Genomic DNA, 25,830 nt, shown 5'->3' on the forward strand with positions numbered 1-25,830 from the left:
TTAGCCCAATTTGATCTCAAGCGGGCCAGACCAGTAAAATAATGACTTAATAACCTATAAATAATGACAAATCCAAGTTTTTAATTTTGTTTTAATACAAAAAACCCCCAATTAAATTATGAAAATATTTACGTTTTACAAAAAAAGATGTGAAAAACCTGAAAAAAACAGAAATTTCATTTGAAAAATTACTGCAATTTTAACAATATTATGCTTCGACTTATCATTTATACATGTACATTAAATACAGTGTAGCATAAACATTTGGTAACAGGCAGAATATTGTTAAAATTTTGGAGTTTGGAACTAAAATTTAAACAATTTCTATATAATTTCTATATATCTCTTATTATTATTAACATAAAACATTTAGTAACAGGCAGAATATTGTTAAAATTGCACATTTCAGGTTGTTCATCTTTGTTTATGTTTATGCATTTATTTGCATTTTTTTGTGAAAAAATAGTTTTGTAAATGTAAATATTTTCACAGTGTAATGTTATTTTTTTCACTTAAATTTTTTCCACATAATTTTTCACAAAGAAAATTTGTATTTATCATTATTTATGGGTTTATTGTGTTGTTATTTTTACTGGAGATCACATTGGTCTGTATGTGGAACCTGAACCAAAATGATTCTGACAACCTTGACTGTTCAGGTTAATTTTTGCACTTTCATCCCGTGGGCCAGAATGGAACCTTTGGTGGGCCAGATTTGGCCCCAGGGCCACATGTTTGACACCTGTGAGATAGAGTGACTAATCATGTTACCACCTCCCACCAACAGATGGCGGACATGTGCCCCTTCAATCCTAACACCATTTCAGGGGATGTTTCTATTTGAAGTGAAGAAGAAAATCAAGTTTGAAAAGTTTGGTCCTGAGCTGATTTAGTAAGTAAGTAAAGTTTATGTATTTAAATAAAGTTTATTTCCCCGGCCCCTGAAGGGTAGGCAAGGGGTATTGTTTTTGGTTCGATTTGTTTGTTTCTTTGTTTATTTGTTTGTTAACACTCTGGCAGTAAAACTATTGGGTGGATTCATACCAAATTGGATTTATAGATTGCCAGTGACCCAGAATAGAACTGATTACATTTAGGTAATTTTTTTTATGAATTTTTAAAACCTTTTTTTCTCCCATTTACTTATAATGGGCGAAATTTCACAAGTCTATGAAACCATCAATTTTGTTTCAAATGACTTCAAACTTGGCACATATGTAGAGGCAACTGATATGCTGACATCAGCACACGCACAGACATGATGACATCAGCTGGACTGATGCCAAAATAAGCTATAATATGAGTGAGGGGCGGAGTTTGTTGTATCTGGCATCACTTGTTTAGTTTTAGTTTTGATAGATAAGGACAGATTTGGCTACTCTGTTCAAAGTGTTTTTATTACATATCAAGTCATCCAGAAAAGCATACAGTCATTGCTTTTTTTTTTTTTTTTTTTTTTAATACCCAAACCCATGAACATTCCCACCCTGTTGCACCATAAAAAAAGATGACAATTGACAGTAATAAATAAATAAGGAAGGAAGGAAGGAACACATATTAGTCACAGAATCGTATTAATACGACTCCTCTGGAATAAGTGAGGTATCTACCTCTTTTATTAGATTTTGATTTTTTGAGATTTGGCTACTCTGATGCTTGGCTAAAAAGCTACAAAAACTTACTTCATTTTACTTTCTACCTAATGTTTACGTTAATTTATTTTAAGGATAAGATAACAAAAAATACACAAAGAAAACTTCCATGTAAATATGTTTAAAGTTAAATTTTACTAAAAGTTACGCGATCCAATATGGCCGCCCCCTTGTGATGTCTCAATATGCAAATGATGAGATGAGTACATTTATTCCCATCATACACTTTATTTCTCTCACTTACAGTATGACTTTATCTCTAAACACTTCCAAGCTACATCTGTTTGACGTCTTGATATCAAAATCGGATATTAAAAAAAAACACAAAACCTCCGGCTCCTAAAGGGTTAATAAGACTATGAACACAAAAATAATGCCTAAACCTCACTAGTATGGCTATTTCCGTAGATTGGTATTTTCCTCTCTCTGTTTTAACAAAAAATCTGTCCACACAACCTTCATTTTACAAAATCTACAGACAAACTACAACACAAACACTACAACCTGCTGGAAACCCTCAGATAAACCACTGTTTCTGTTGGATCACAAACTATGGAACAGCAGATAATATCAGATGTAAAAAATTCAGAGGACAGAGGCTGGGCAGCAATGACACATAACGATATAAGTAAAAGCTGTTGTTTCCAGTTGTTAAGTGTATTTTTCATGTTATATGCTGTAGATTTCACCACAACACTGGTACTTATGCATGTCTCCCAATTGTGTCCATGCTGACTTGGATTTACTGCAGGAAACACACTGACTTACACATCTATATGACCTTTATGTGATGTTTTAGGACCCTGTTCATGACAGAAAGTGCTAATTGGTGCTAAAGTGTTGCAAGACATTTTTAAAAATATCCATTTTAGTCACGCAAAACGCTATTTGTGGTTATTTGTGGACAAGAGGCCCAAACATAGAGAAAAATGTGCACAGGCTTTAAGAAAACAGCTGTTCAATCATGTCGTGGATTAGTGGGGATAATATTTGGAATGTTTGCAGATAACTGGCAGAATTTTGCATTGAAATATTTTGTGTTTTATTTTTGTATGTGTTAAGTGTATTATTAGCCTTCTCTCTCTCTCTCTCTCGCTCTCTTTTTTTTGTTGCCATTTTCTTCCTGGGGTGGTGTGTAGATAGCCTCCTTTGGTCCAGTGTGCAGGTGTGAAACCTCCAACAGACCACAGTGCAGATCAAACAGCTCCGACCATAAAAGGTGGACTCGGTCTGGATCAAACCCAAGCGTGGGTCGACTCCTATCCAGTGTGAAAACACATCATGTGTAGGTTTAACTTTTGGATCAATCACTGGAAAGACCTTAGATTGCATAGAACATACTGGAGCAGAACTGCCAAGAGTAGGGGTGTCAAACATGTGGCCTGGGGGCCAAAATTGGCCTGCCGAAAGATCCAATCTCACCTAGGATGAATTTGTGAAGTGCAAAAATTACACTGAAGATATTAACAATCAAGGGTGTCAAACTCATTTTTAGCTCACGTTCCACATTCAGACCCATATGATCTAAACCACAGGTGTCAAACATGTGGCCCGGGGGCCAAATCTGGCCCGCCAAGGCTCCATTCCGGCCCGCAGGATGAAAGTGCAAAAATTAACCTGAACAGTCCAGGTTGTCAAAATCGTTTTAATTCAGGTTCCACATACAGACCAATGTGATCTACAGTAAAAATAACGAAACAATAAACCCATAAATAATGACGACACATTTTCTTTGGGAAAAATTATGTGGAAAAAATTTAAGTGAAAAAAAATAACATTACACTGTGAAAATATTTACATTTACAAAACTATTCTTTCACAATAAAATACAAATAAATGTATAAATAAATAAAAACAAAAATGAACAACCCGAAATGTGCAATTTGAACAATATTCTGCCTGTATTTATTAGTAACTATTGCTGATGCTGTTATGTATTCATGCATGCTGTACCGCATTTGTCCAGCAGTCACTGCCAAGGCGTTCTGGCCATAGCAACTTGATTGTATGGCTACTGTATTCCAAAATTACTAATATCTCCTAAAATACTGGTCCTATCAACTTGCCATTTTCACTACTGTCTTCCTTGACCAAAAATATATTAGTAAGCCAAACTGTTGCTGTCAGCTCTGTCTGGATTTTGTGTGAATCCCCGGACACACACACACACACACACACACACACACACACACACACATAGAGGCCACTGGGTTTTTATAAAATAGACTAGAAGCAATCGGAGAGCGCAGACCTCCGCCAAGGCTGATCAGTGGCCCCCCCCGTGGGCCCCCCCACGCCAAGGAGGTTATGTTTTTGCCAGGGTTTGTCTGTCTGTCTGTCTGTCTGTCTGTCTGTCCGTTAGTGTGCAACATAACTCAAAAAGTTATGGACAGATTTTGAAGAAATTTTCTGCCCCCCCCCCCCCGATCACCACCAAAATTGAATCATTTCTTCCTTATCCCATTTCCAACAAACCCTGAAAATTTCATCAAAATCTGTCCATAACTTTTTGAGTTATGTTGCACACTAACGGACAGACAAACAGACAGACAGACAAACAAACCCTGGCAAAAACATAACCTCCTTGGCGGAGGTAATAATAAAATAAACTGGTTTAGATTTAGATTTGTTTTAACACGCAGTGGGCGACAGTGGAGAAGAAATGGGTTTTGACACAAACATACTAAAAAACAAGCAGTAGTTTTGGTGATTATAATGTATTTTATGAACATTTGTATATTCTTGTCATTTTATTCATTAACTATTACTGATTGTGCATGAAATGATGAACATGGTGACATTCATTTTTGGTACTAGGACTGCACGACTTTTGCCAAAAATAAAACCTTGATTTTTTTCCTCTAAAAACTTGATTTTTGATTTCGATTTTTGGGTAAAATTATTTAAATCCAGGTTAAAGACCCACCTGTTCTCAGCTGCATTTAAATAGAGTTTTTACTCTTTTAAGTTTTTATCTGTTTTATCTATTTATCCGATTTTGTTTTGTTTAGTTTGTTTCTCTCATGCCTATACTTTTTATTGTTTCTGCTGTCATGCTTTTAATGTTTTTTGTAAAGCACTTTGAATTGTCTTGTACATGAAATGTGCTATGGAAATACACCTGCCTTGCCTTGCCTAAAACTACAAAACACAACAGAAGTCATCATGTCGTTTTCGTGAGCAGCCCGCAATGCAAGTCACTGCCCACAGAAGCGATACCAATGTAAGTCAGCGACAGGCATCAGTCGTGCGTGCATGAGTGATTCCCGTGCGCTTCTCTTTAAATTGGGGGATCCCTGCATAGAGGAGATAACATACATAGTAAAGCTTATGACAGAGTTTTTGATGATGTTATAGTGTAACGTCTCCACTAGGATCCAGATAAAGAGGTGTTTGATTTGATGAAAAGAAGCTGTGAAAGTCTGACTCTGCAGCTCAGATATTTGTCAGCCAAAGCAGCCCTTATTATGCACAACTTTACACCTATAATTGAATCATAAACAGAGAAATAAGCCACGGAGACCCAAACAGCCAAGTTCAGGGACATTGTTACACAGTGTGTGGATGCAGACACTCACACAGAGGACGTGCAGACCCACTGCTCCGTCAATTCGCTCCTGGTTGGTGAAGTAATCCCTGGGGAACTCGTGGATCGCTGCAGAGAGAACACAAAAGCACACATAATGAAAGACTGAACACAGAGAAAAGACACAAACACATAAATAAAAACATCCAATACAAACGGCAGAGTATAAAAAAGAAATAACCCCACTGCGATCAATTTCAATAAACCTGTGTGTGTGTGTGTGTGTGTGTGTGTGTGTGTGCGTGTGTGCGTGTGTGTGTGTGTATGTGAAACGCAAGATAAACAACAAAATCCAGAAACAGGGTTTGTGTCTCATTTTTCATTCATGATGTGTTTCATCTTCTTCAACAAGTGCTTCAGCCTGTTAGCAGTTTTTAATGAAACGTCAGAGAAGAATCTGTAAATGCTGATATTGGATAAACAATCCTCAGGCGAGTATAAGACAGATAAATAAAAAGCAAATGCTCCTCAGCAGTACACACTTTTTGGATTGTTTCTGACTGGATTCAGGGTGGTAAACATCACTAATAAGAAAAATGTTCAATCACGTTCTGCTGCAAGTGATTTTCTGTGATAAAATAATACGCAACAAATGGTTTAAAATTGAAGATGTTGCATATTTATAATGTATCAGCAAAGAAGAAACGGGCCCCGTATTTATTCTTAAAATTATGCTCAGGGTTTGTTACAGTGAATCATGCAAAGTGTCGCCACTAAAAAAAAAAAAAAAAAATCAATCTTTTCAATCTTTTTTCTTTATTCCATAGACAAAGAGGAATTAATCAATACCTAAAAATATATTTATGAGCTATTTATGAAACCAACTGGGGAAAAAAACTTCACAGATTTACAGAAATCTCAGGATTCTGATGTTTTTAATGGAACAGAAAAGGAGACAGTTACATAACATTAAAATTAGTTGAAAATCTTTTTTTTTCTAACTTTATTTATAGAACTTATCAACATTTATATAACTTTTTAATTAGTTGAAAATCTTGATGAAGCTAAATATTCAGATTAAAAAAAAAATGCAAGGTATAGAAATGGTAGGATGATAAGATAAGGTAAGATAAGATAAGATTTATGCACCAAAAATGCAGTATGTTTAATTATTATTCATCTTATAATTATAATATATAATGGCATCATCCACGATTAATAACAGCAATACATGTATCTCCATTATTTATTTATTTATTACTTATAACTGTCTCCTCTACATTTAACCTTTCTTAAGTGATTCATCACCATTTATTATAATAACAGATTACATTTATGTAGCACTTTTCTATTAATGCACATTTGATCCATTATTCATTCACTCACACACATTATAACATTATCCTGAGCATTTTGCATTTTATCTTTAGTAAAAAATCTGGTATTTTCCTGCATTTAACTTAGTGATCATGTAGATGTTTGTAAAATCTCAGAGTAAATTTAAAGTTTATTATATCAGAGTAAAGGAAACTGACAAAAAAGCCACTTAATCTGCAAAATATATCATTAACCAAATGTAAAAACCAGCTTCTACAACCACGTGAGCCATCAAAAATACATGGATGTTATGCATACAGCCAGTCGAAAAGCCTTGAGTATGTGGGATGCTGTTTACAATATGGTTAAAGAAAGAATGCAACATAATTATCTATGACTATCCTGATCACCTATCTGTTTATATCTGTAAATTTTATTCTCTTTCATCTATATATGTGTATTTGTTTTTATTAGTGGTTTTTGTATTTTCAGATCCAAGTTGGGTTGGTATGGGTGTCACCATAGGTTCTTGGGGGGTGGGGTTTATACTTTGTGTGTCACAAAATTTTATATCGTAAAATGTGAATTTTTTTCTTTTTTTGTCTTGTACTTCTGGAGATGCACAATGGAAATAGATAAAAAATTGATTAATAAAAAAATACATGGGTGTTATTAGTGAATCATTGTTGCAGAAGATGATGGTGTTTCCATGTTCGTTACAGACATGTCGCTGAAAAGCTGAGAAACAACATTTTATGGGAATTATTGACATGTATTGATAGGATTTGTAATTAAAAATGTATTATATTAATATATTATAGATCAGTAGATGCTTTAAGTCACCATTGGCTCTTCAGGTTTCAATAACTGTTTTAGACACATACTACAGCGATGGGCTTAAACTGACAGAATAGACAATAACATCGATATATCGGCTAAAATTTACTTAGGGGGTCAAATGAGTGGCCATTTTTGTCAAAAAAAAAAAAAAAAAAGTTGTAAGAAATGCATAGAACTGTGTTGAAATAATGCTAATACATTTGTGCACAGACTACTGATATTACTATATATAGACTACTATATTTTCAGAAATATTGGATTTTGAATAGCACGTGTATGTGAAAACTTTTGCTGGCGGACGGACGTGACATTACCCATGATGACCTGGTCAGTACCAGTACTTTATTAGGAATAAACTTATATACTTACTATTGCTAATTCTCGTCTTATTCATAGATGTTAGTATTGTGGATCTAAAACAATAACAGCTAAACAGAAACACAAAATGTGGCAGTGGACGGATGTGACATGGTTGTTACAGATCCCATCATACTGATACTCTGCAGCCATGTCACCGTTTACACAAATGATCCCTGTGCAAAAACTAGTATCAGAATTATTTATTGTATAGTTTATCATCATACTAAAGAGTAAATAACAATATAGAATTGTTGTGTCTTTATAAAAATGCTTATTATTAGAAAACTGTTGATTTAAAAAGTGACGTGTGACATTCTTAATGTATGTATTGTCGTAACATAAGCAGGATGGATCAGCACCATACTCCATATTGCAACCTGTAAAAATAAAACATGTGATATGTAGGATATAAACTTGTAAGAAAAATTGGGGAATCTAAAAGAATAGAATATTTGTTTTTCAGGTAAACTCATTTCAAATATAATTTGGCCATTTGTGACATGAAAATATAGCATTAATTGTGATGAAATTGGACATTTTGGACCTGAAAACATAGTTCATATGACCGTCAACATGTGGCAACAGAACTGAAATCCTGTAAATTTGCATAATTTGCATTTACCAACACAAAGTTCCTTTGGGGATTCACTTGTATTGATTTCTTATGCACAAAGACATAAATAAGACCTCTAAGCAAATTTTAGCCAATATGTATTTATTTGGATATCACCTAATCAATCATCATGACGGGCTTAGACAAAGGCGACCTGGATGCATGGCAGGGTTTGATTTACCCAAAATAAGACCAGTGATGACTCCAGCGGCCCACACATGCTCAGTGTGAACCTCTATTATGACACTCTGTCTTTCTATCATACACCACACAGAGGTGACACCGCAGATCCATCTACGTCCGACAGCGGCGGCCAATCACAACATGCCAAAATACGCCTCATATTCATCCACAGCCATCATGTGCGTTTCCTGTTGCATATGAGTCTGCATTCGAGTGGAGGGGCTAAAAATAGCCCACTGACTGCATGCGTTTGTGTGTGTGTGTGTGTATTTTGGATTTGCTTGGCTGGGTGTGTTTGTGTGTGTGTGTACTATTTGTGTATGTTTCTTTGTTGTGTGTGCGTGTGTTGCGTTCCCGTGTAACGTGAAGACAACCCAATGTGCAGTGACATTCTCCCTCTCAACAGCCGAGAGCTTGTGAGTCAGGCGGCTTCAGCTTTAGCCTGCCCCGCGTGACCCAAACACAACACGAGTGTGTCTGCTCATAGGAAGTGACAGGATAACAGAGAGAGAGAGAGAAACGAGCTCCTCAGGAAATTTCAACCTGGCACTGACTGAACTGAGAGGGAAAGCATGCACGGCGTTGTGTGTTATAAAACAACAAACATTTGTAAAAATTCCAATCAAAATTTGGCTCAAAATATGCGGATCGTTGACAGAGGTACTGAGGTACTGAGGCGTGGGGTGTGTTTATGGATCAACAACACAACAAATGGAGCAAACGTCCAACTGAGACCTGCATGGAGAGTTCTGAAAAACATTATTTTAAGGGAAAAAAAAACTATTATGTGGAAAAAATATAATGGAAAAATATTGTGATTATTGTATGAAATATCAGGATTTGTGATTTCAGTTGGAAAATGCATGGATTAGTTTTTAAAATGTGTGTTGTTCAGCTTTTGATTCAAGATTCAAGGCGTTTATTGTCATATGTACATTGAGGAAATATGTTCTCTGTACAATGAAAGTCTTGCTCTGCTGTCCAAAATATTGACAAGCTGGCCGAGCTGTCAAGGCATCAAAGGTCGTAGATGAGGAAGTCAGTCAGAGGCATTTTAAGGTTTTAACAAAAACTTTAAAAACAGACCATCCATCAGCAACTCAAAACTATTCCTCACCAAACTCGACCAACCCCAACTAAGGTTGCACTGATCTGATATTAGGACTGGATGTTGGCCCCGATATCAACATTTTAGCTGGATCAGGGATCTGTAAAAGCAGCCGTTCTGTAAGACCGATCCTTCCCCATTAAATTTTTGTGACATGGGCTTCGTCATGCATGCCGAAAGTAATTCTAATAGTCACACGACGGACCTGTATGTGGAGGATGTGGTGAGTTATATAGCTCTGTAGATAAAGCTGTGAGAAAATAAACCTCACCTCATCATTGTCTACTTTGCAACTGGATGGGGGGGGGTGTGTGTTTACAATGTGCCAGACGATATGCACCCCCCCAGCACGCACGATGATGTCCCTCCTGGTTGAGAACCTCTGCTCTAAATCAACATTGATATCAGAACGGTATCGGGTACTGACCAATACACAAGGCTCCAGCATCGGTATCAACTCTGACAAAGTCGGACCAGTGCATCTGTACCAACAACAAAACCAAAGACGACTGTGTGGCTTTTATACCCAGTGCTGCCTCAAATGGTGGGAGTTATACCGACTAAAACGGGGAAAACTTAAACACACAAACTATACAACAGTGAATGAAACATTAGCAAAGACCCATATTTATAATTATCCCCCAGGGTAACGGTGACTCGTCGTTACAATATAAAAAGCAAGTTTAACCCTTTATTGGGTGAGTGACTATTTTTGGTAATTTCCACACACATTACAAGACAGTGACAGCAACAGTTCCATGTTATAAATGAGGGAAAAGATCAGTTACTGCAAAAGTCAAGTTAAGCCCAACTAGTATTCATCCAGTTAAAAAAATGATCAGACCATCAGTAGTCATCAAAAACAATGGTTATGCAATCCAGTACTAACTCCTGTGTGTATCATGTGACTAAAACAGACAGAAAAGAAAACATGGAATGCCTAAAAGTACTGTTTTTGGCAGTACAATGCCATAGCTATCGATGTAAGAACTGAAGTTTGGTCTGGGGTCTGCTCCTTTCTGGTGGGTGGGGGTCTCTGCCGCCGCGATGCGGTGGCAGTTGGCCCTCTCCCACTGGTTGGGATGTGGCGCTGTGTCGCTGGTGCCTGGTTGCCGGGGTTGACGGCTGCCTTCTGGTGCGGATGGCTCCCTGAGACAGCGCCTCCTCTTTTACTCTTTTACTTTCTGGTCCTCTCGTGCTCAGTTAGTCTTTTTAAGTATGTCTGTGTATGTGGGTGTGCGTGTGCGTGTGTGTGTGTGTGTGTGTGTGTGTGTGTGTGAGCGGTTGGGTGGGTGGGTGGGGGGTGATACTGATTTTTAAACTTATATGTAAAGCACTTCGTGCTACACCCTTAATGTATGAAAAGTGCTATATAAATACAGATTGACTGATTGAAGTGATTTTGGTTATTATCAAGAAAACCATGGACAAGAAAAGAACTCGGAGAGCGCAGACCTCCGCCAAGACAGATCTGCCCCCCCAATCACCACCAAAATTTTATCATTTCTTCCTTGTAACAGTATCAACATTTCCTGAAAATTTCATGAAAATCTGTCCATAACTTTTTGAGTTATCTTGCTAACAAACAAACAAACAAACACGCATGCACACACACAAAGCAAAGTGATCACAATACCTCCTGGCGGAGGTAAAAATGGATAGATATCAGCTCTGAAATTAAACTCTTATGAGCCATTTTGTTGTTATCATTATATTTGTCCAAACAAATGTACCTTTAGTTGTACCAGGCATTAAAATTAACAAGAAATTGAAGAAAACACAGGTGGTCTAATAATTTTTTGCCACAACTGTATATACAAAAAAAAAAAAAAAAAAAAAAAAAAAAAAAAAAAATATATATATATATATATATATATATATATATATATATATATATATATATATATATACATGCAACAGTCTGTTTTGTTTGTTTCATTCCTTGTAAAACTGTATAATTGTCGCAAGTAAAATGGAGAGTTTGAATGACGCTCACTATCTGAAGCTTCGATGATGCTTCCATCTGACCACAGTGGGTTCCCAGTGGTGGTTTACACTAGTGTTTACACAGACAAATATGATAAAACCAGGTCTGAACAATTAGAAAACTACCCCACATTTCACTGCCAGACCATGTGAATCAGCAGACTGTGTTTCCCTGAATCCTCACAGCCAGGACAGACTGAGCCAACTGTAGTGTAACACAAACAGACACACACACACACACACACACACACACACACACACACACACACACACACACACTGACAAAAGGGGCCAAGCATACACTACTGCCTGATTCCCATGCAGGAAACAAAACAATTAAGTTCAATCTCTGCATCACCTCACATCTGACACAAACTGGATGCACAAACATACATACATGCACAATTATCTCAACACAAATACACACAGGTACACACAGAGCTGGTCGACAACCTACAATACTTTTATACCAATGAGTATTGAAAAGTGTTGTTGTGTGGTATCTCATTAGGGCCAGTTCATGCGTTTATACATTTTTATGAGCAATACAATAAAAGTTGTTGTACATAAGATCTAATATTATAAAGGGGAAGTGGACTCTGTGTGTGTGTGTGTGTGTGTGTGTGTCTCTTGGGCATCACACAAAATCCAGAAAGAGCTGACTGCTGCAATTGGTCATACTTGTGTATTTTCGGTAAAAGGAAGAGACTAGTGAAAACGGCAAGTTGATAAGACCAATATTTTGGGAGATATGAGTAATTTTGGAATACAATAGCCTTATAATCCCGTTGCTATGCTTGTTGTTGTGGTCAGGGAGGCCTCCACGAGTCTGAAGAGTTGAAAACATGACTTGAAACAGTTTATGGTCACACTGCACGTTTAATGTTTGCAGGGAAGCTCAGACTGGAAAAAATCTAAATCTTACCAAGTGAATTTTTCTCATTTCTAGTCAAAATATCTCATCACACTTAAAATAAGACATAATCACCTAAAGAGTAACTTTTCAGTGTGATATAAGAACTTATTTTTAGACCATAGATCTGTTTTCTATCTTGTATTTACATTATTAGGACTCTAAACAGATGTTAAAATATCATTAAGGAAGCAAAAGTAAAGTGTTATGTTGTATAAATGTGAGATGGGGGTGGGATTTAATAAGTTTTCTTCTACTCACTCCTTTTTGAGCAGTACATATTGAATTTATTTTGTTATTACTAGTGTACATGGCAATTGCTATTTTGTCTTGATCACCTTTGTTTATTAATGCACTTACTTTGCCGTTACTTCCTTGCACAGAAAAATGTTTGATTTTTTCTTCTGCTCAAAACAAATAAATGAATGACTGAATAAATGAAGGAAAATCTTATTTCAAGAAATCTTACCAAGATAATTTTTAGTTGTTCCATTGTCAGATTTTTTGCTTAATGAAATATTTTTTGGCTTAATTCAAGCAAAAAAAAAAAAATCTGCCAATGGAACAAGTGAAAATTATCTTGGTAAGATTTCTTGAAATAAGATTTTCCAGATCTATTGTCTAAAAATCAGTTCTTATATTTCACTGAAAAGTTACTCTTTAGGTGATTATGTCTGATTTTATGTGTGATGAGATAATTAGATTTTTTTTTGTTAATTCAAGCAAAAAGTCTTTGAGAAAATTTGAGTTAAAACAGGCAATTTAAGTTAAACCAGGTTATTATAAATATGTAAAAAAAAAAAAAAAAATATATATATATATATATTTTTACATTAAGAGTGTACAAAAATGCTAAGGAGTTCAAAAATATAACCAAACACATGTGAACTGTAATGTGTAATGTAATTCTTATTGTGTTCATATGTTAAATAAATATTTAAATATTTGTCAGATCTGTTGCTGTTTGGTTTCACTTTGCACCTCCTCACCTCATAAACCACTGGTGTTGCACTACTGCAGTGGTTCCCAACCTTTTTTGGCTCATGACCCCATTTTAACATGACAAATTTCTGGCGACCCCAGACATTCAAAATGGAGACTTTTTTTTTTTTTTTTGCTAAAATTAATTTGTTTTTGATAATGTAATAGTCTGCTATACTATGTTGCAAAAAATGTTAATTTTAGACCACATTAAGTCTTTATAATGTATATTATTATGGATGGAGGCAGTAAAGCCAGGTGTAGATTACTGCACAAAGTGAGAATTTTATTTTCCTTGGTCAGGATATGTACAGTCAGTCCAGCTTGGATTTACAAGGCTGACATTTAATACTGAACAAACAAGAACTCAAACTATGAATTATGAAAGAGCTGCAGCATCTGAAACTGACCACAATGAACATTTGAAAGATAAACAGTACCACAGTGCTTCAGTTTCAGATTTAGAGTTTATTTTTTTATGTATTGGGATTGTCTCTCTCAACTTACCATATATTTTTTATTAGTAAATTTTTTTTTAAAATCAATTACTAGAAATTCCAGGCGACCCCATCTGAATTCCAGGTGACCCTACGTGGAGTCCTGACCCCAAGGTTGAAAAACACTGCACTACTGTGTTCCATAGATGGTAGAGGTTTCTATTATTTGTACTAACTGTTGTAATAGTAGTATATCCACTGTTAGTACTTGTATTTGTAGTAGTAGTATTAACAGTCATGGACCTTTGTTCTGGTTTCTAGTAATTATACTATATAACTATATAACTTTTGTTATGATTAGGCGCTATATAAAATAAAATTTGATTGATTGATTGATTGATTGCTGCTACTGAAAATAGACACACATTTTATTTACTCCTCTTCTTATTCTTTTTTTTTTGCATGGTATTTAACACAGTAGGATAGAAACAGTACCTCAGTTCTCTGTATGTCCTGCACATTTAGTGAACTGACAATAAAGAATTGAATCTTTGAAAAAAAAAAACCCGACTGTTGATGTTCATCAGCAGTGAAACCAGTATCAAAACTGTCCAAAGAGTCCCCAGCCCTCCGTACACACAGGCTGCTATAAATACTGCCAAAAACACAGCTTTAGCCAAGTGCATAGACCTGAAATAACAACAACAACAATCGCAGCCTGTTGGCGTGACTGGCCCTTTCCGAGCGTCCATGAGGAGTCTTTGTGTTTTCAATTCACAGATTAGAGGCTCAGTGAACCTGGCCAATCCGAGCGTGGACACAGGCCAACTCTATTCTTACCAGAGATGTGTGTTTCTACGTTTGTGTGTGTGTGTGTGTGTGTGTGTGTGTGAGTGTGACAGGCCATCGTCACAAAAGCACTTCTGTCTTCCTTTCACTCTAACCTGGCAGCGATACAGATACATCCCAACGGAGAACGAACATGCATCGCGCCGAGAAATGTTTACTACTGAAACATGCATGTACGACACAATGCAATCCCAGTGTGTAGCTGTGACGGATCATCTGACGTTATGTTTACAAAAAGAAGCAAATCCATCATAGCTCTTTATATCCCCAGTAGATGTATTTGATATGACATCTTGAACGGGAAAAAAAAAAAAAAAAGATTGACTGTATTCAGCGTCACATATAATAAAATCACACACTGATCTACAAAACTGTGCAAAAGACACCTTTAGCTTTGGTGTTTTCACATGGTTGTAAACAGTATATATATTTATTCATTTCTCAGTGTCTTTCCTTCAGATCCCACCAGAAAAAACAGGGAAAATATGAACAGTATTAACACCTATAAAACCTCCAAACTAAATGGCTTTTACAGTTTTAAAGGAGTGATATTTTGCTTTTTTTAAATGGAATTATGCATTTGAAAACATTTCCCTGTGGTCTACATAAACTGTAAATGCTATACTTGGGTCTGAATTCTTCATTAATTCAACTCCACAGGGTCCAAGTTGTATATTTCTTGTTTTGTATTTGAAAATTGAAAATAAAATTGAAAATAAAATTCATTTTAGGGAATTGGCTTGATGTTTGGACATTTTCAGTTTTTACTACAACCGCTGCTGCTGACTATTATGTCGTACTCAGAGAAACATTGTCTTGACCTTTCAGTTGTGGAAAAAATATAACAATAATAATAATAATAATAATATTTAAGTCAGAACTCAGAAAATGGCATAAGCGTTTATACCGACAAACTTAATTCTTGTACTGAATGTACAATAACCTACTCTACCTTCCAGTATTTTAATTGAATGTGCAATAACCTGCTAACTATGTCCCAGTACTTTTAATTCTAATTCAAATGTGCAATAAATTGTTACCTATCAGTACACTTATTATTATTATTATGATAATTACACCTCCTTTTTTATAATAGTCTATTTTACAAATGTGTATTTGTGCTTGTATGTGCACTAACTGTTTTTGTTTTACATGTTTTAGCTGTGTTTCTGTTTTGTATCTATCTTTTTTGTCATATCTTTACCTTTTTTATAGCTCCTTTTCTGACTCAGGGAAACGCACAAGAATTCCGATATACCTATATTACTATGTATCTGTGCAAATGGCAAATAAAGTCTATTCTATTCTATTCTATTCTATTCTATTCTATTCTATTCTATTCTATTCTATTCTATTCTATTCTATTCATTCAGTTTGTATTTTTTGGGACAAATAACTGCATTTCCAATAATATGAAGAGCATCATCTGTCTTTTTTTCACATCAGCTCCATTAGAGCTTTTACTTTAGCCTCTTTTTAGGTCATTGGTCTGGTTTTCTTGACAGTAACTTTGCCGCTGCACATGTCTTGTAAGTCTCATTGCAATAAAAACAACATTGTTTCCAGCAATTTTACACCTTAAACCTTTTGTACATTTACTTCTCAGTAACTTATATAACCACGTGGTAAGAAAAGAGAAGAATATTGGACCACCCCTTGTTTTCTTCAATTTCTTGTTCATTTTAATTACTGGTACAACTAAAGGTACATTTGTTTGGACAAATTCAATGATAACAACAAAAATAGCTCCTAACAGTTTAATTTCAGAGCTGATATCTAGAAATTTTCCATGTTTTCTTGATAATAACCAAAATCACTTCAGTTCTTACATCAATATCTATGACACTGTACTGACAAAAACAGTGCTTTTAGGCATTCCATGTTTTCTTTTCTGTCTGTTTTAGTCACATGATACACACAGGAGTTAGTACTGGATTGCATAACCATTGTTTCTGATGACTTTTGATGGTCTGATAATTTTTTTCCGCGACTGTATCATCCTATTGCATAGCAGGATGGAAGAGTCCTTGGTTGGTTGTAGTTTGCAATTTGACCACTATATGTCACTAAATATGACACACTGAACCTTTAATACATAACAGAACATTTTTACTTCGTTTCTGCAGAAATCAGCCAAATCTAATTTAATGCATTTATTACCATTTGTACAAATGTCATGACATAACTAGTTATAAAATGTAAAAAATTAAGCAGGAATTAAAACAGGTTGTAGAAATCCACTCGATTTCGGCCATAATGAATATAAAGATAGCTTTGCAGCACCTGGAGGGTTCAAATTCAAATGTTATGAACTATTAGTGTCCCCAAATACACAAATAAATGTACCAAAGACTAATAAAAGTAGGTTTAGCAAAATATGACCCATTTAATGTGACCTGTGTTCCAAAAACCAGACAACACTGTTGCTTAAAAAGTTGGAATAAAATATTTCAACCTCTTCTTATGAAATTATTGTGATATTGTGATTTATTCTTGACCAAATAAAGGGTGACGGCACCTGATAATCAAACTCTTGGTCTTGTCATGGTCTCGAGTACTACACAAATAAATAAAAATGATTAAAAATATTACAAAAAGCATCCAAGAAGGATAAATCCCTGCCCAGAAGTAGCAGACCCATCTCTTATGACGAGTGCTCTTTAATGCAGCTGCATGTTTTCCACTCTACAGTCACTTTCTAAAGGTTCTCATGTTAAAAAAGCAGAGGCAGGCAGTGTGTGGACACCCTCAACGCCCGCTGACCATGTTGAATGAGGACATTTCAGCTCCACCGCTCACATAACCAATGCTCAAGTGGTGAAAAGGCTTTAACGTACACTGTGGTTATCACTATCGGCAGCAGCAGAGTTTGATTCCTGGGCAGAGCAGAGGTTCCTACAGGGTAAACTCCACTTTTCCTTTTTTTTTTTTTTTTTTTTTTTACTTTACTCTAAATAGGGACCAACAGAATCTTCAGGGAAGAACACATGCAGTATTCAGTGTAAAACAGACATTCTTATTGTTAATTCTATGCAGAATCATGCAAAACAATGCTGTAATAAAGAAATGTGTTATTTCTGCTCTAGATTTTTTAACTAGAAACTCATAAATGCTGAGCTGCTGCAAATAAGGAACGTGGATGAAGGACAATATTCATTAACTCTTAGTGGTCTGAGCCTATTTTGGCCGTTTTTGAATACTTTTGATTTTGCCTTTATATATTATATAAAGAAATGTTTATTATACCCGTGTTTGGTATCTTTTTTTTTCAGCACAGTTTCGTCTATATCACAGGTGTCAAACATGTGGCCCGGAAGCCAAAACCGGCCCGCCGAAAGGTCCACTCTGGCCCGCGGGATGAATTTGCAAAGTGCAAAAATTACACGGAAGATATTAACAATCAAGGGTGTCAAACTCATTTTAGTTCAGGTTCCACTTACCGACGAATTAAATATCAAGTGGGTCAGACCAGTAAATACTATCATATTAAACCCATAAATAATAAAACAGCAAATTTTATCTTTGTTTTAGTGTATAAAGTAAAATTACATGAAAATGTTTATATTATAAAACTGTTATTTTACAAAAAATATGAAAAACTTGAAATGTCTTAACATAAGTACATGCAATTTACCAATATTATACCTGTTACTAAATGTGTCGTGCATTTGTAATTGTAATGTCAGTTGTATTCCACATGTGTAAAGGATAAACTGATAATCTGAGGCATAATATTGGTAAAATTGCACTTGTTTTTCTAAAGACACTTCCAGTTGTTCATGTTATTCAGATTTTTGTAGATGTTAACATTATCATAATTTAATTTGACTTTTTTCACTGTTATAATTTTACTGGTCCGGCCCACTTGAGATCATATCAGGCTGAATGTGGCCCCTGAACTGAAATGAGTTTGACACCCCTAATCTATATCATCCGCCTATTATTTTTTCACTTTAACCAAGTATCGCAAAATAAAAGGCCAAAAAACACACAAAAAACATAAAATCCGATTTGAAAAATGTATATAATTTATTGTGTAAATAACACAAAGATGCTTAACGAACCTTTTCAAAGACTTTAAAAGTGAATATTAGTGTCAAGTATTAGGTATATCAAATCAAAATTGTGATAAATTAAAACTATACTCAAATATTTGACATAAAAGCATATCTTTACATGGGCATTTTCTTTGGTTTTCTCACCCCCCTGATTTCCAGGTGGGGGTCATTCTCAGCCTTACCTGTAATGCTAATGCAGTCTGTGGATTAGAATCTGCAGATTCAGCCAGTTTTTTCTGTTTTGAAAAAGGACCAAAAAATGATGAAGATATGGTCAGAAATATAACACCCCCCCATCTCATTTTCATACTTTCACTCATGTTTGTTTGCTCCGGGTTCAAAACATCACATCTGCAATTATATGTGCTCTATCAACATCAAATAAAAAGTGGGAGTGTGTTTAAAGTCCGCACTTATTGTCCCCAGTGGACTACGTGACCGACTTCTGACGGTATGACATGTTGAAAATGTCATGTGATTCAGTCACGGGGCAGTGACATTGGACCCCTAAGGGTTAAGATCCGATCTAGATATTTAAGAATCCAAGTCAACAACCTATATAACACAGGTGTCAAACATGCGGCTCGGGGGCCAAATCCAGCCCACCAACGGGTCCAGTCCGGCCCTTTGGATGAATTTGTGAAATGTAAAAATTACACTGAAGATATTAACAATCTTTTTAGTTCAGGTTCCACATTCAGACCAGTTTAATCTCCAGTGGGCAGGATTCAGTCAAATACTATCATAATAACATAAAAATAACGTCAACTTCAAATTTTTCTCTTTGTAAATGTAAATACTTTTCATGTATTTACACTAAAACAAAGTATAATTTCTCAAAAAATATGAATACCATAAACAAATATGAACAACCTGAAATGTCTTAAGACAAATAAGTAGAATTTTAACAATATTCTGCCTGTTATTACATTTTTTGTGTGTTTGTAGATCCACTGTGATCTGTAAGTTCACATGTGTAAATGATAAACTGAGGCAGAATATTGTTAAAATTACACTTATTTTCATGTTATTCACATCTTTTGAAAGGATAGTTTGTAGGTGCAAACCTTTTCATAATGTAAATTTACTTTTTTTTTTTGCTCTAAACCATAGAGAACAGTTTGGAGTTGACTTTATTTATATATTATTATGTTATTATTTTACTAGTTCGGCCCACTTCAGATCAAATTTAGTTGAATGTGGCCCCTGAACTAAAATGAGTTTGACACCCCTGCTACAGAGGATGTTTTGTTAGTTTTAGTTCATTTATTGTACGTGAAAATGTTAAACCAGCTGTTTAGCTAAAGAATGAAAAATACTGCAATACAACTATACAGTTTATAATGAGAATAATGGATTTGAACCACAACACTGGTATTATTTTTCAGACAACAAAACAATCTGACAATAAAACTTGAAGCAGCACTTTGCTTAGAAATGAACAAATTGTTCCAATATGAATAAAATGCACGAGGAATACATAAAAAGGAAAACACATAAAGAAAATCCCTTGGCTTCTGCCACTCTGGATAAAAGCTTTGACTGAGTGCTTAAAATGTAAATATGCACTGTCAAAATGCTTCTCACTAATGCCAAAAACAATATGAGCATCCGTCACAGTCAGGATTAAACACACTTTAGCAGTGGCTGCTGGTTGGCCCAGGCTGACATCAGCACTGCAATGACGTCAGCCTCTCATACTGCGCTAATCTTGTTAAATATTCTGTAACAAAATGGTGAGTGAGACAAAAGCATTGCATAATCACTGGATTTAGAAAGGGGGGAAAAAAACAAATCAATATGATTTACAGTAGCTGCTGCATTAAAGCTGCTTCTGGAAATGTATAATCTGAGTTAGCTGGTACTTTGTTGGGTTAAGTGCAGTCTGCAGCATCACTGAAGGGCTTTATTCAGTGCAGGATGGAGGCAGCGCAGAAGGAAGAGGACCAGGACTCTGATATCAGCTGCTGCTACAGACGGGAAGAAATTTCAGCACAAATGTCGAATGTGCCCACTGCTCACTGCAGATTCACCTTTATGCCCTGACGCTCCACGATTCCCAAAACGTCAGAGGTTTATTATAGCTGAAGACAGAAACAGCTGAGTAAATACAGCATTTCTGAGTACAGTGGTCCCTTGTTTATCGCGGGGGTTACGTTCTAAAAATAACGTATAGGCGAAATCCGCGAAGTAGTCAGCTTTATTTTTTACAATTATTATATGTTTTAAGGCTGTGAAACCCCTCACCACACACTTTATACACTTTTCTCAGACAGGCATGAACATTTTCTCACATTTCTCTCTTGTTTAAACACTCTCAAAGTTCAAACCTTCGTAGATTTTACAAAGTAAGTACAGTATTATTTATCCACAAAGCTAAAGCAGACTCCATCCTAACGATGGTCTTGTTGCAGACAGTTACAACCCTTTTTGCATCCTTGTTAAAACTTATTGCTGCTGTCGTCCTTAAGTTATTTTCCTCTTTCTTTATGTAACGTTTTGAAACCGGAGCAAACATACGTGGGTAAAAGTATGAAAACAACAAAAGCACTTGGAGAGTGCAGACCTCTGCCAAGACAGACCCCCCCCGATCACCACCAAATTTTATCATTTCTTCCTTGTGCCAGTATCAACATTTCCTGAAAATTTCATGAAAATCCATCCGTAACTTTTTGCGTTATCTTGCTAACAAACAAACATGCACGCAAACACGCACACAAACACACAAAGTAAAGCGATCACCTCCTGTCAGAGGTAATGAGGTGAGGGGTGGGCGTTATATTTCTGACCATGTCTTCGGCATTTTTTGTTCTTTTTCAAAACGGAAAAAAACTGGCCAAATCTGTGGATTGTAATCCACAGACTGCATTAGCATTACAGGTAAGGGTGGGTGGACCGGGTGGACCATATGAAAAATGGAGAAAACACCTATGTAAAGATACACTTTTATGTCAAATGGGTTAGGGTTAAGGTTAGGGTTAGGGTTTTTTTTAAGATATATTTTTTCCTCATTTATTTAAATTGGGCGAAACTTCAAATGTCTATAGCAGCAGAACTATCGGTTGAATTCATATCAAATTGGGTTTATAGAACACCAGTGACCAAATATAGATCTCATTACATTTTGGGAAAAGTAGGTAAAAGTTCCTATTTTTTTAATGAATTTTTAAAATCTTCGTTTTTCCCCATTTACTTATAATGGGTGAAATTTCAAATGTCTATAAAAACATCAATTTTGCTTCAATTTACCTCAAACTTGGCACATATATCGGCTAAAATTTGCTTAGAGGTCTTATTTATGTCTTTGTGCATAAGAAATCAATATAAGTGAATCCCCAAAGGAACTTTGTGTTGGTAAATGCAAGTTATGCAAATTTACAGGATTTCAGTAAATGAATTTATCTGAAAAACAAATATTCTATTCTTTTAGATCCCCCAATTTTTCTTACAAGATTCTATACTACATATCACATGTTTTATTTTTACAGGTTCAATATGGAGTATGGTGCTGATCCATCCTGCTTATGTTACGCCAATACATACATTAAGAATGTCACACATCACTTTTTAAATCAACAGTTTTCTAATAATAAGCATTTTTATAAAGAAATAACAATTCTATATTGTTATTTACTTTTTAGTATGATGATAAACTATACAATAAATAATCATGATACTAGTTTTTGCACAGGGATCATTAGTGGAAACGGTGACATGGCTGCCGAGCATCAGTATGATGGGATCTGTAACAACCATGTCACATCCATCCACTGCCACATTTTGTGTTTTTGTGTCAGCTGTTATTGTTTTAGATCCACAATACTAACATTTATGAATAAGAGCAGAATTAGCAATAGTAAGTATATAAGTTTATTACCAATAAAGTACTGGTACTGACCAGATCATCATGGGTAATGTCACGTCCATCCACCAGCAAAAGTTTTCACATACACGTGCTATTCAAAATCCAGTATTTCTGAAAATATAGCTTCCACTGTCAAATAATATCAGTAGTCTGTGCACAAATGGATTAGCATTATTTCAACACAATTCTATGCATTTCTTACAACTTTTTTGTTTTGACAAAAATGGCCACATTTTAGCCGATATAGAGGAAATTGATATGCTGACATCACCACATGCATAGACATGATGACATCAGCTGGATCTGTGCCAAAATAAGCTACATTACATGTGAGGGGAGGGGTTTGTTGCGCCTGGCACCACTTGTTTAGTTCTATAATAGGAGAACTGAACTTTGCAGTGTCATTTTGTGATGAATTGGAGCAGCTCATATGTCTTGAAGTTAAACAGCACTTGGGGTTTTTCCGACACGAGCAGTCCTGGGTGTTCAATCCGTTCTCAGATCTGTCCCATTAGCTGAGCTCACAGACTGTTAAATACCCACTGCTGCAGGGATGTGTGAAAGCTTAAGAACATCTAATTGAATGTGTGAATGGAAGGGTTGGGGGGGTGGGGGTGGGGGGGTAAATCACACAATCTAACCCAATCCTCTTTTTGTTCTACTTCTGTGTTAGTGTGTGGATCCCGGTCCCTGTTTTCTCTCAATATTTCTGGCTCTGAATGACGTCTGTTTGTTGCGCGTCTCATCGGAGCCTCTGGGGTCCAAAGACAAACTCAGGGAAAGAGTCTAAAAATTGCGGATGAGCTCAGCGGTGCTTGTGTTGTTATACAATACTCAACAGTCAGGCTGTGGGGATACTCGCAGAGCGTTAACTCAACCAATCCGACCTAGAGAATGTCAGAAAATTCAAGATATTAGCTTCTATATAGGGATGTAATGATATGAAAATTTCATATCATGGTTATTGTGACCAAAATTATCATGGTTAGTATTATCAGGGCATTATTGAAATTGTGCTCAAAAAGTACTTATACACACACTGAAATAATTTAACCAAGTTCATTTAAAAATAAATAAATAATAAATAAAATAAAATAAAATAATAGGTGCAATGTACTTTCTGTGGGCAGAAACATTCAAATATTAACCATTAGTGGTCTGAGCCTATTTTGGCCATTTTTCAGTTCTATTGATTTTGCCTTTATATACTATATAAACAAATGTTTACTATACCCATGTTTGGGATCTTTTTTTTTTTTCACCACAACTTCATTGATCTCATCTGTCTGTTATTTTTTTCACTTTAACCTACTATATCAACATAAAAGGACAGAAAACACACAAAAAATTATAAATCCGATTTGAAAAATGTATATAATTTATTGCATAAATAACACACAGATGCTTAACAAACCGTTTCAAAGACTTTAAAAGTGAATATTGGTTCCAAATATTAGGTATAGACAATTAAATTTGTAATAAATTAAAACTATACTCAAATATTTGACATAAAAACAGATCTTTACATAGGCGTTTTCTGCAGTAATCAAACATGGTTATCATGATAATCAGAATATAAACGGTAATACTAACCGTCTGCAGTTTTACCGTGGTTTATCGTTATACCGGTAATCGTTACATCCCTACTTCTATATTTAGGATATGGAGCATTTTTTATCTTAAAAACAAGTGAGATGGAAAACAAATTGGAAACATTTCAGCCTGCAGGTTATAAAGGTTATAAATCTATCATCTGTCAGCTCATAATTCAGACTCAGACTCAGTTATATTGTCGTTGGATCAATGGTACATGATGGACCAAAATATAGTTACCCAGGTAAGAAAGATAAAGAATAAAATATAAAATAGAATATATAAATGGCAAGTGGGGTAGAATAAAATTAGCATAAAATACACAAAAAAGAAAAAAAAGAAAAGAAAATAATAGAATAAATTCCTAATATGTACAAATAATACTGATTATTTTCCTGTCAGTTGATTCATTGTTAAATTGTATTTCACCTACATCTGACCTAATTATTGATATCAAATATTCATTCATTTTTAAACATTTTAACCCTTTAAATGCCAGGTTTTTGGTCATGATGCCACCACATTTTCAGATAAAAAACAAAACAAAACAGAAAATATGAATTATTTTCAATGCATTACATGTTAACTTTATTTTTTTCAATTATTACAGCCTGTTGTAAGTCAATAGTCTATGATTTTTTTATGCATTATTATGTTTTGTGCAGTGTCAAATCCTCACACTCATACTGCTAAGCACAAAAACTTTTCATTAGGTTGAGTTTAACCCTTTACAAGACAGTTTTTTGTCATGATGCCACCATGTTTTTAGATGAAAATGAAAATAAATAAAAAAGTATATAAAAAAAGTACAGTTTGAATAGGCTACAGTGACATTTTTTGTGCTAACAGTATGAGTGTAACTTTTGCTTGTACGCTGTTTATTTTAATTTTTTTTTATTTTTAATTGAGATTCAGAATACTTTATTAATCCCAGAGGATACTGTGTAGTTACAGTTATTTTAGACTTCCTGCTGGAGTGTCTAACAAGATAAATTATAATACATAATGCTGACAAAATTCATGCCATGAACACAGCCAAAATAAAAAAAAAAAAACAAAACCTAAGAACACAGAAAACAACACTCCCTAAGGCCTAATTTTCCTCCGTCTGTTGCTGACATCACCTTTACAGCAAAAACAAACTTGCATTATTTGCTCAACTTTCACAGTTACATAAAATTCAACCAGCATTGCAATTATTATTATTATCAGCATCAATAATCAGTTATAAGGACATCATTCTGGTCCTGATGTTGATGTTCAGACCATTTGAGCTTCATTCTATTAACTCGTTTTGTTTCTGTAACGAGGATCGCATCATTCTGAACATCCACACAGGGATCATCATCATCAACCCGGTGACACTTATGATGTAATATCTTCACTAATCTGAACATAACTGGAAATAACACACAACATGTGTAAGTGAACTGTAAACCTAATAGGACAGAACACACAATGACTCAGAATATGTATGAAACAGATGCGTTAGCTAATGCCTGTAATGATGTTACGCAACTAATTATGTTGATCACATGAATATGTCAAT

General features: G+C 35.2%; 1 protein-coding gene across 1 annotated transcript in view; it reads right to left on the bottom strand.

Annotated features, from left to right (window-relative positions):
* slc24a3 (solute carrier family 24 member 3) overlaps positions 1-25,830 on the bottom strand; it is a 209,888-nt gene that overhangs the window by 40,460 nt on the left and 143,598 nt on the right. The window contains exon 3 of the mRNA XM_030156211.1: positions 5,231-5,307. Coding sequence (XP_030012071.1) covers positions 5,231-5,307 — 77 coding nt within the window. The remainder of the gene's footprint in view (positions 1-5,230; positions 5,308-25,830) is intronic.

Source organism: Sphaeramia orbicularis, chromosome 15 (genome assembly GCF_902148855.1).
Source record: "Sphaeramia orbicularis chromosome 15, fSphaOr1.1, whole genome shotgun sequence".
NCBI classification, from domain to species: domain Eukaryota; kingdom Metazoa; phylum Chordata; class Actinopteri; order Kurtiformes; family Apogonidae; genus Sphaeramia; species Sphaeramia orbicularis.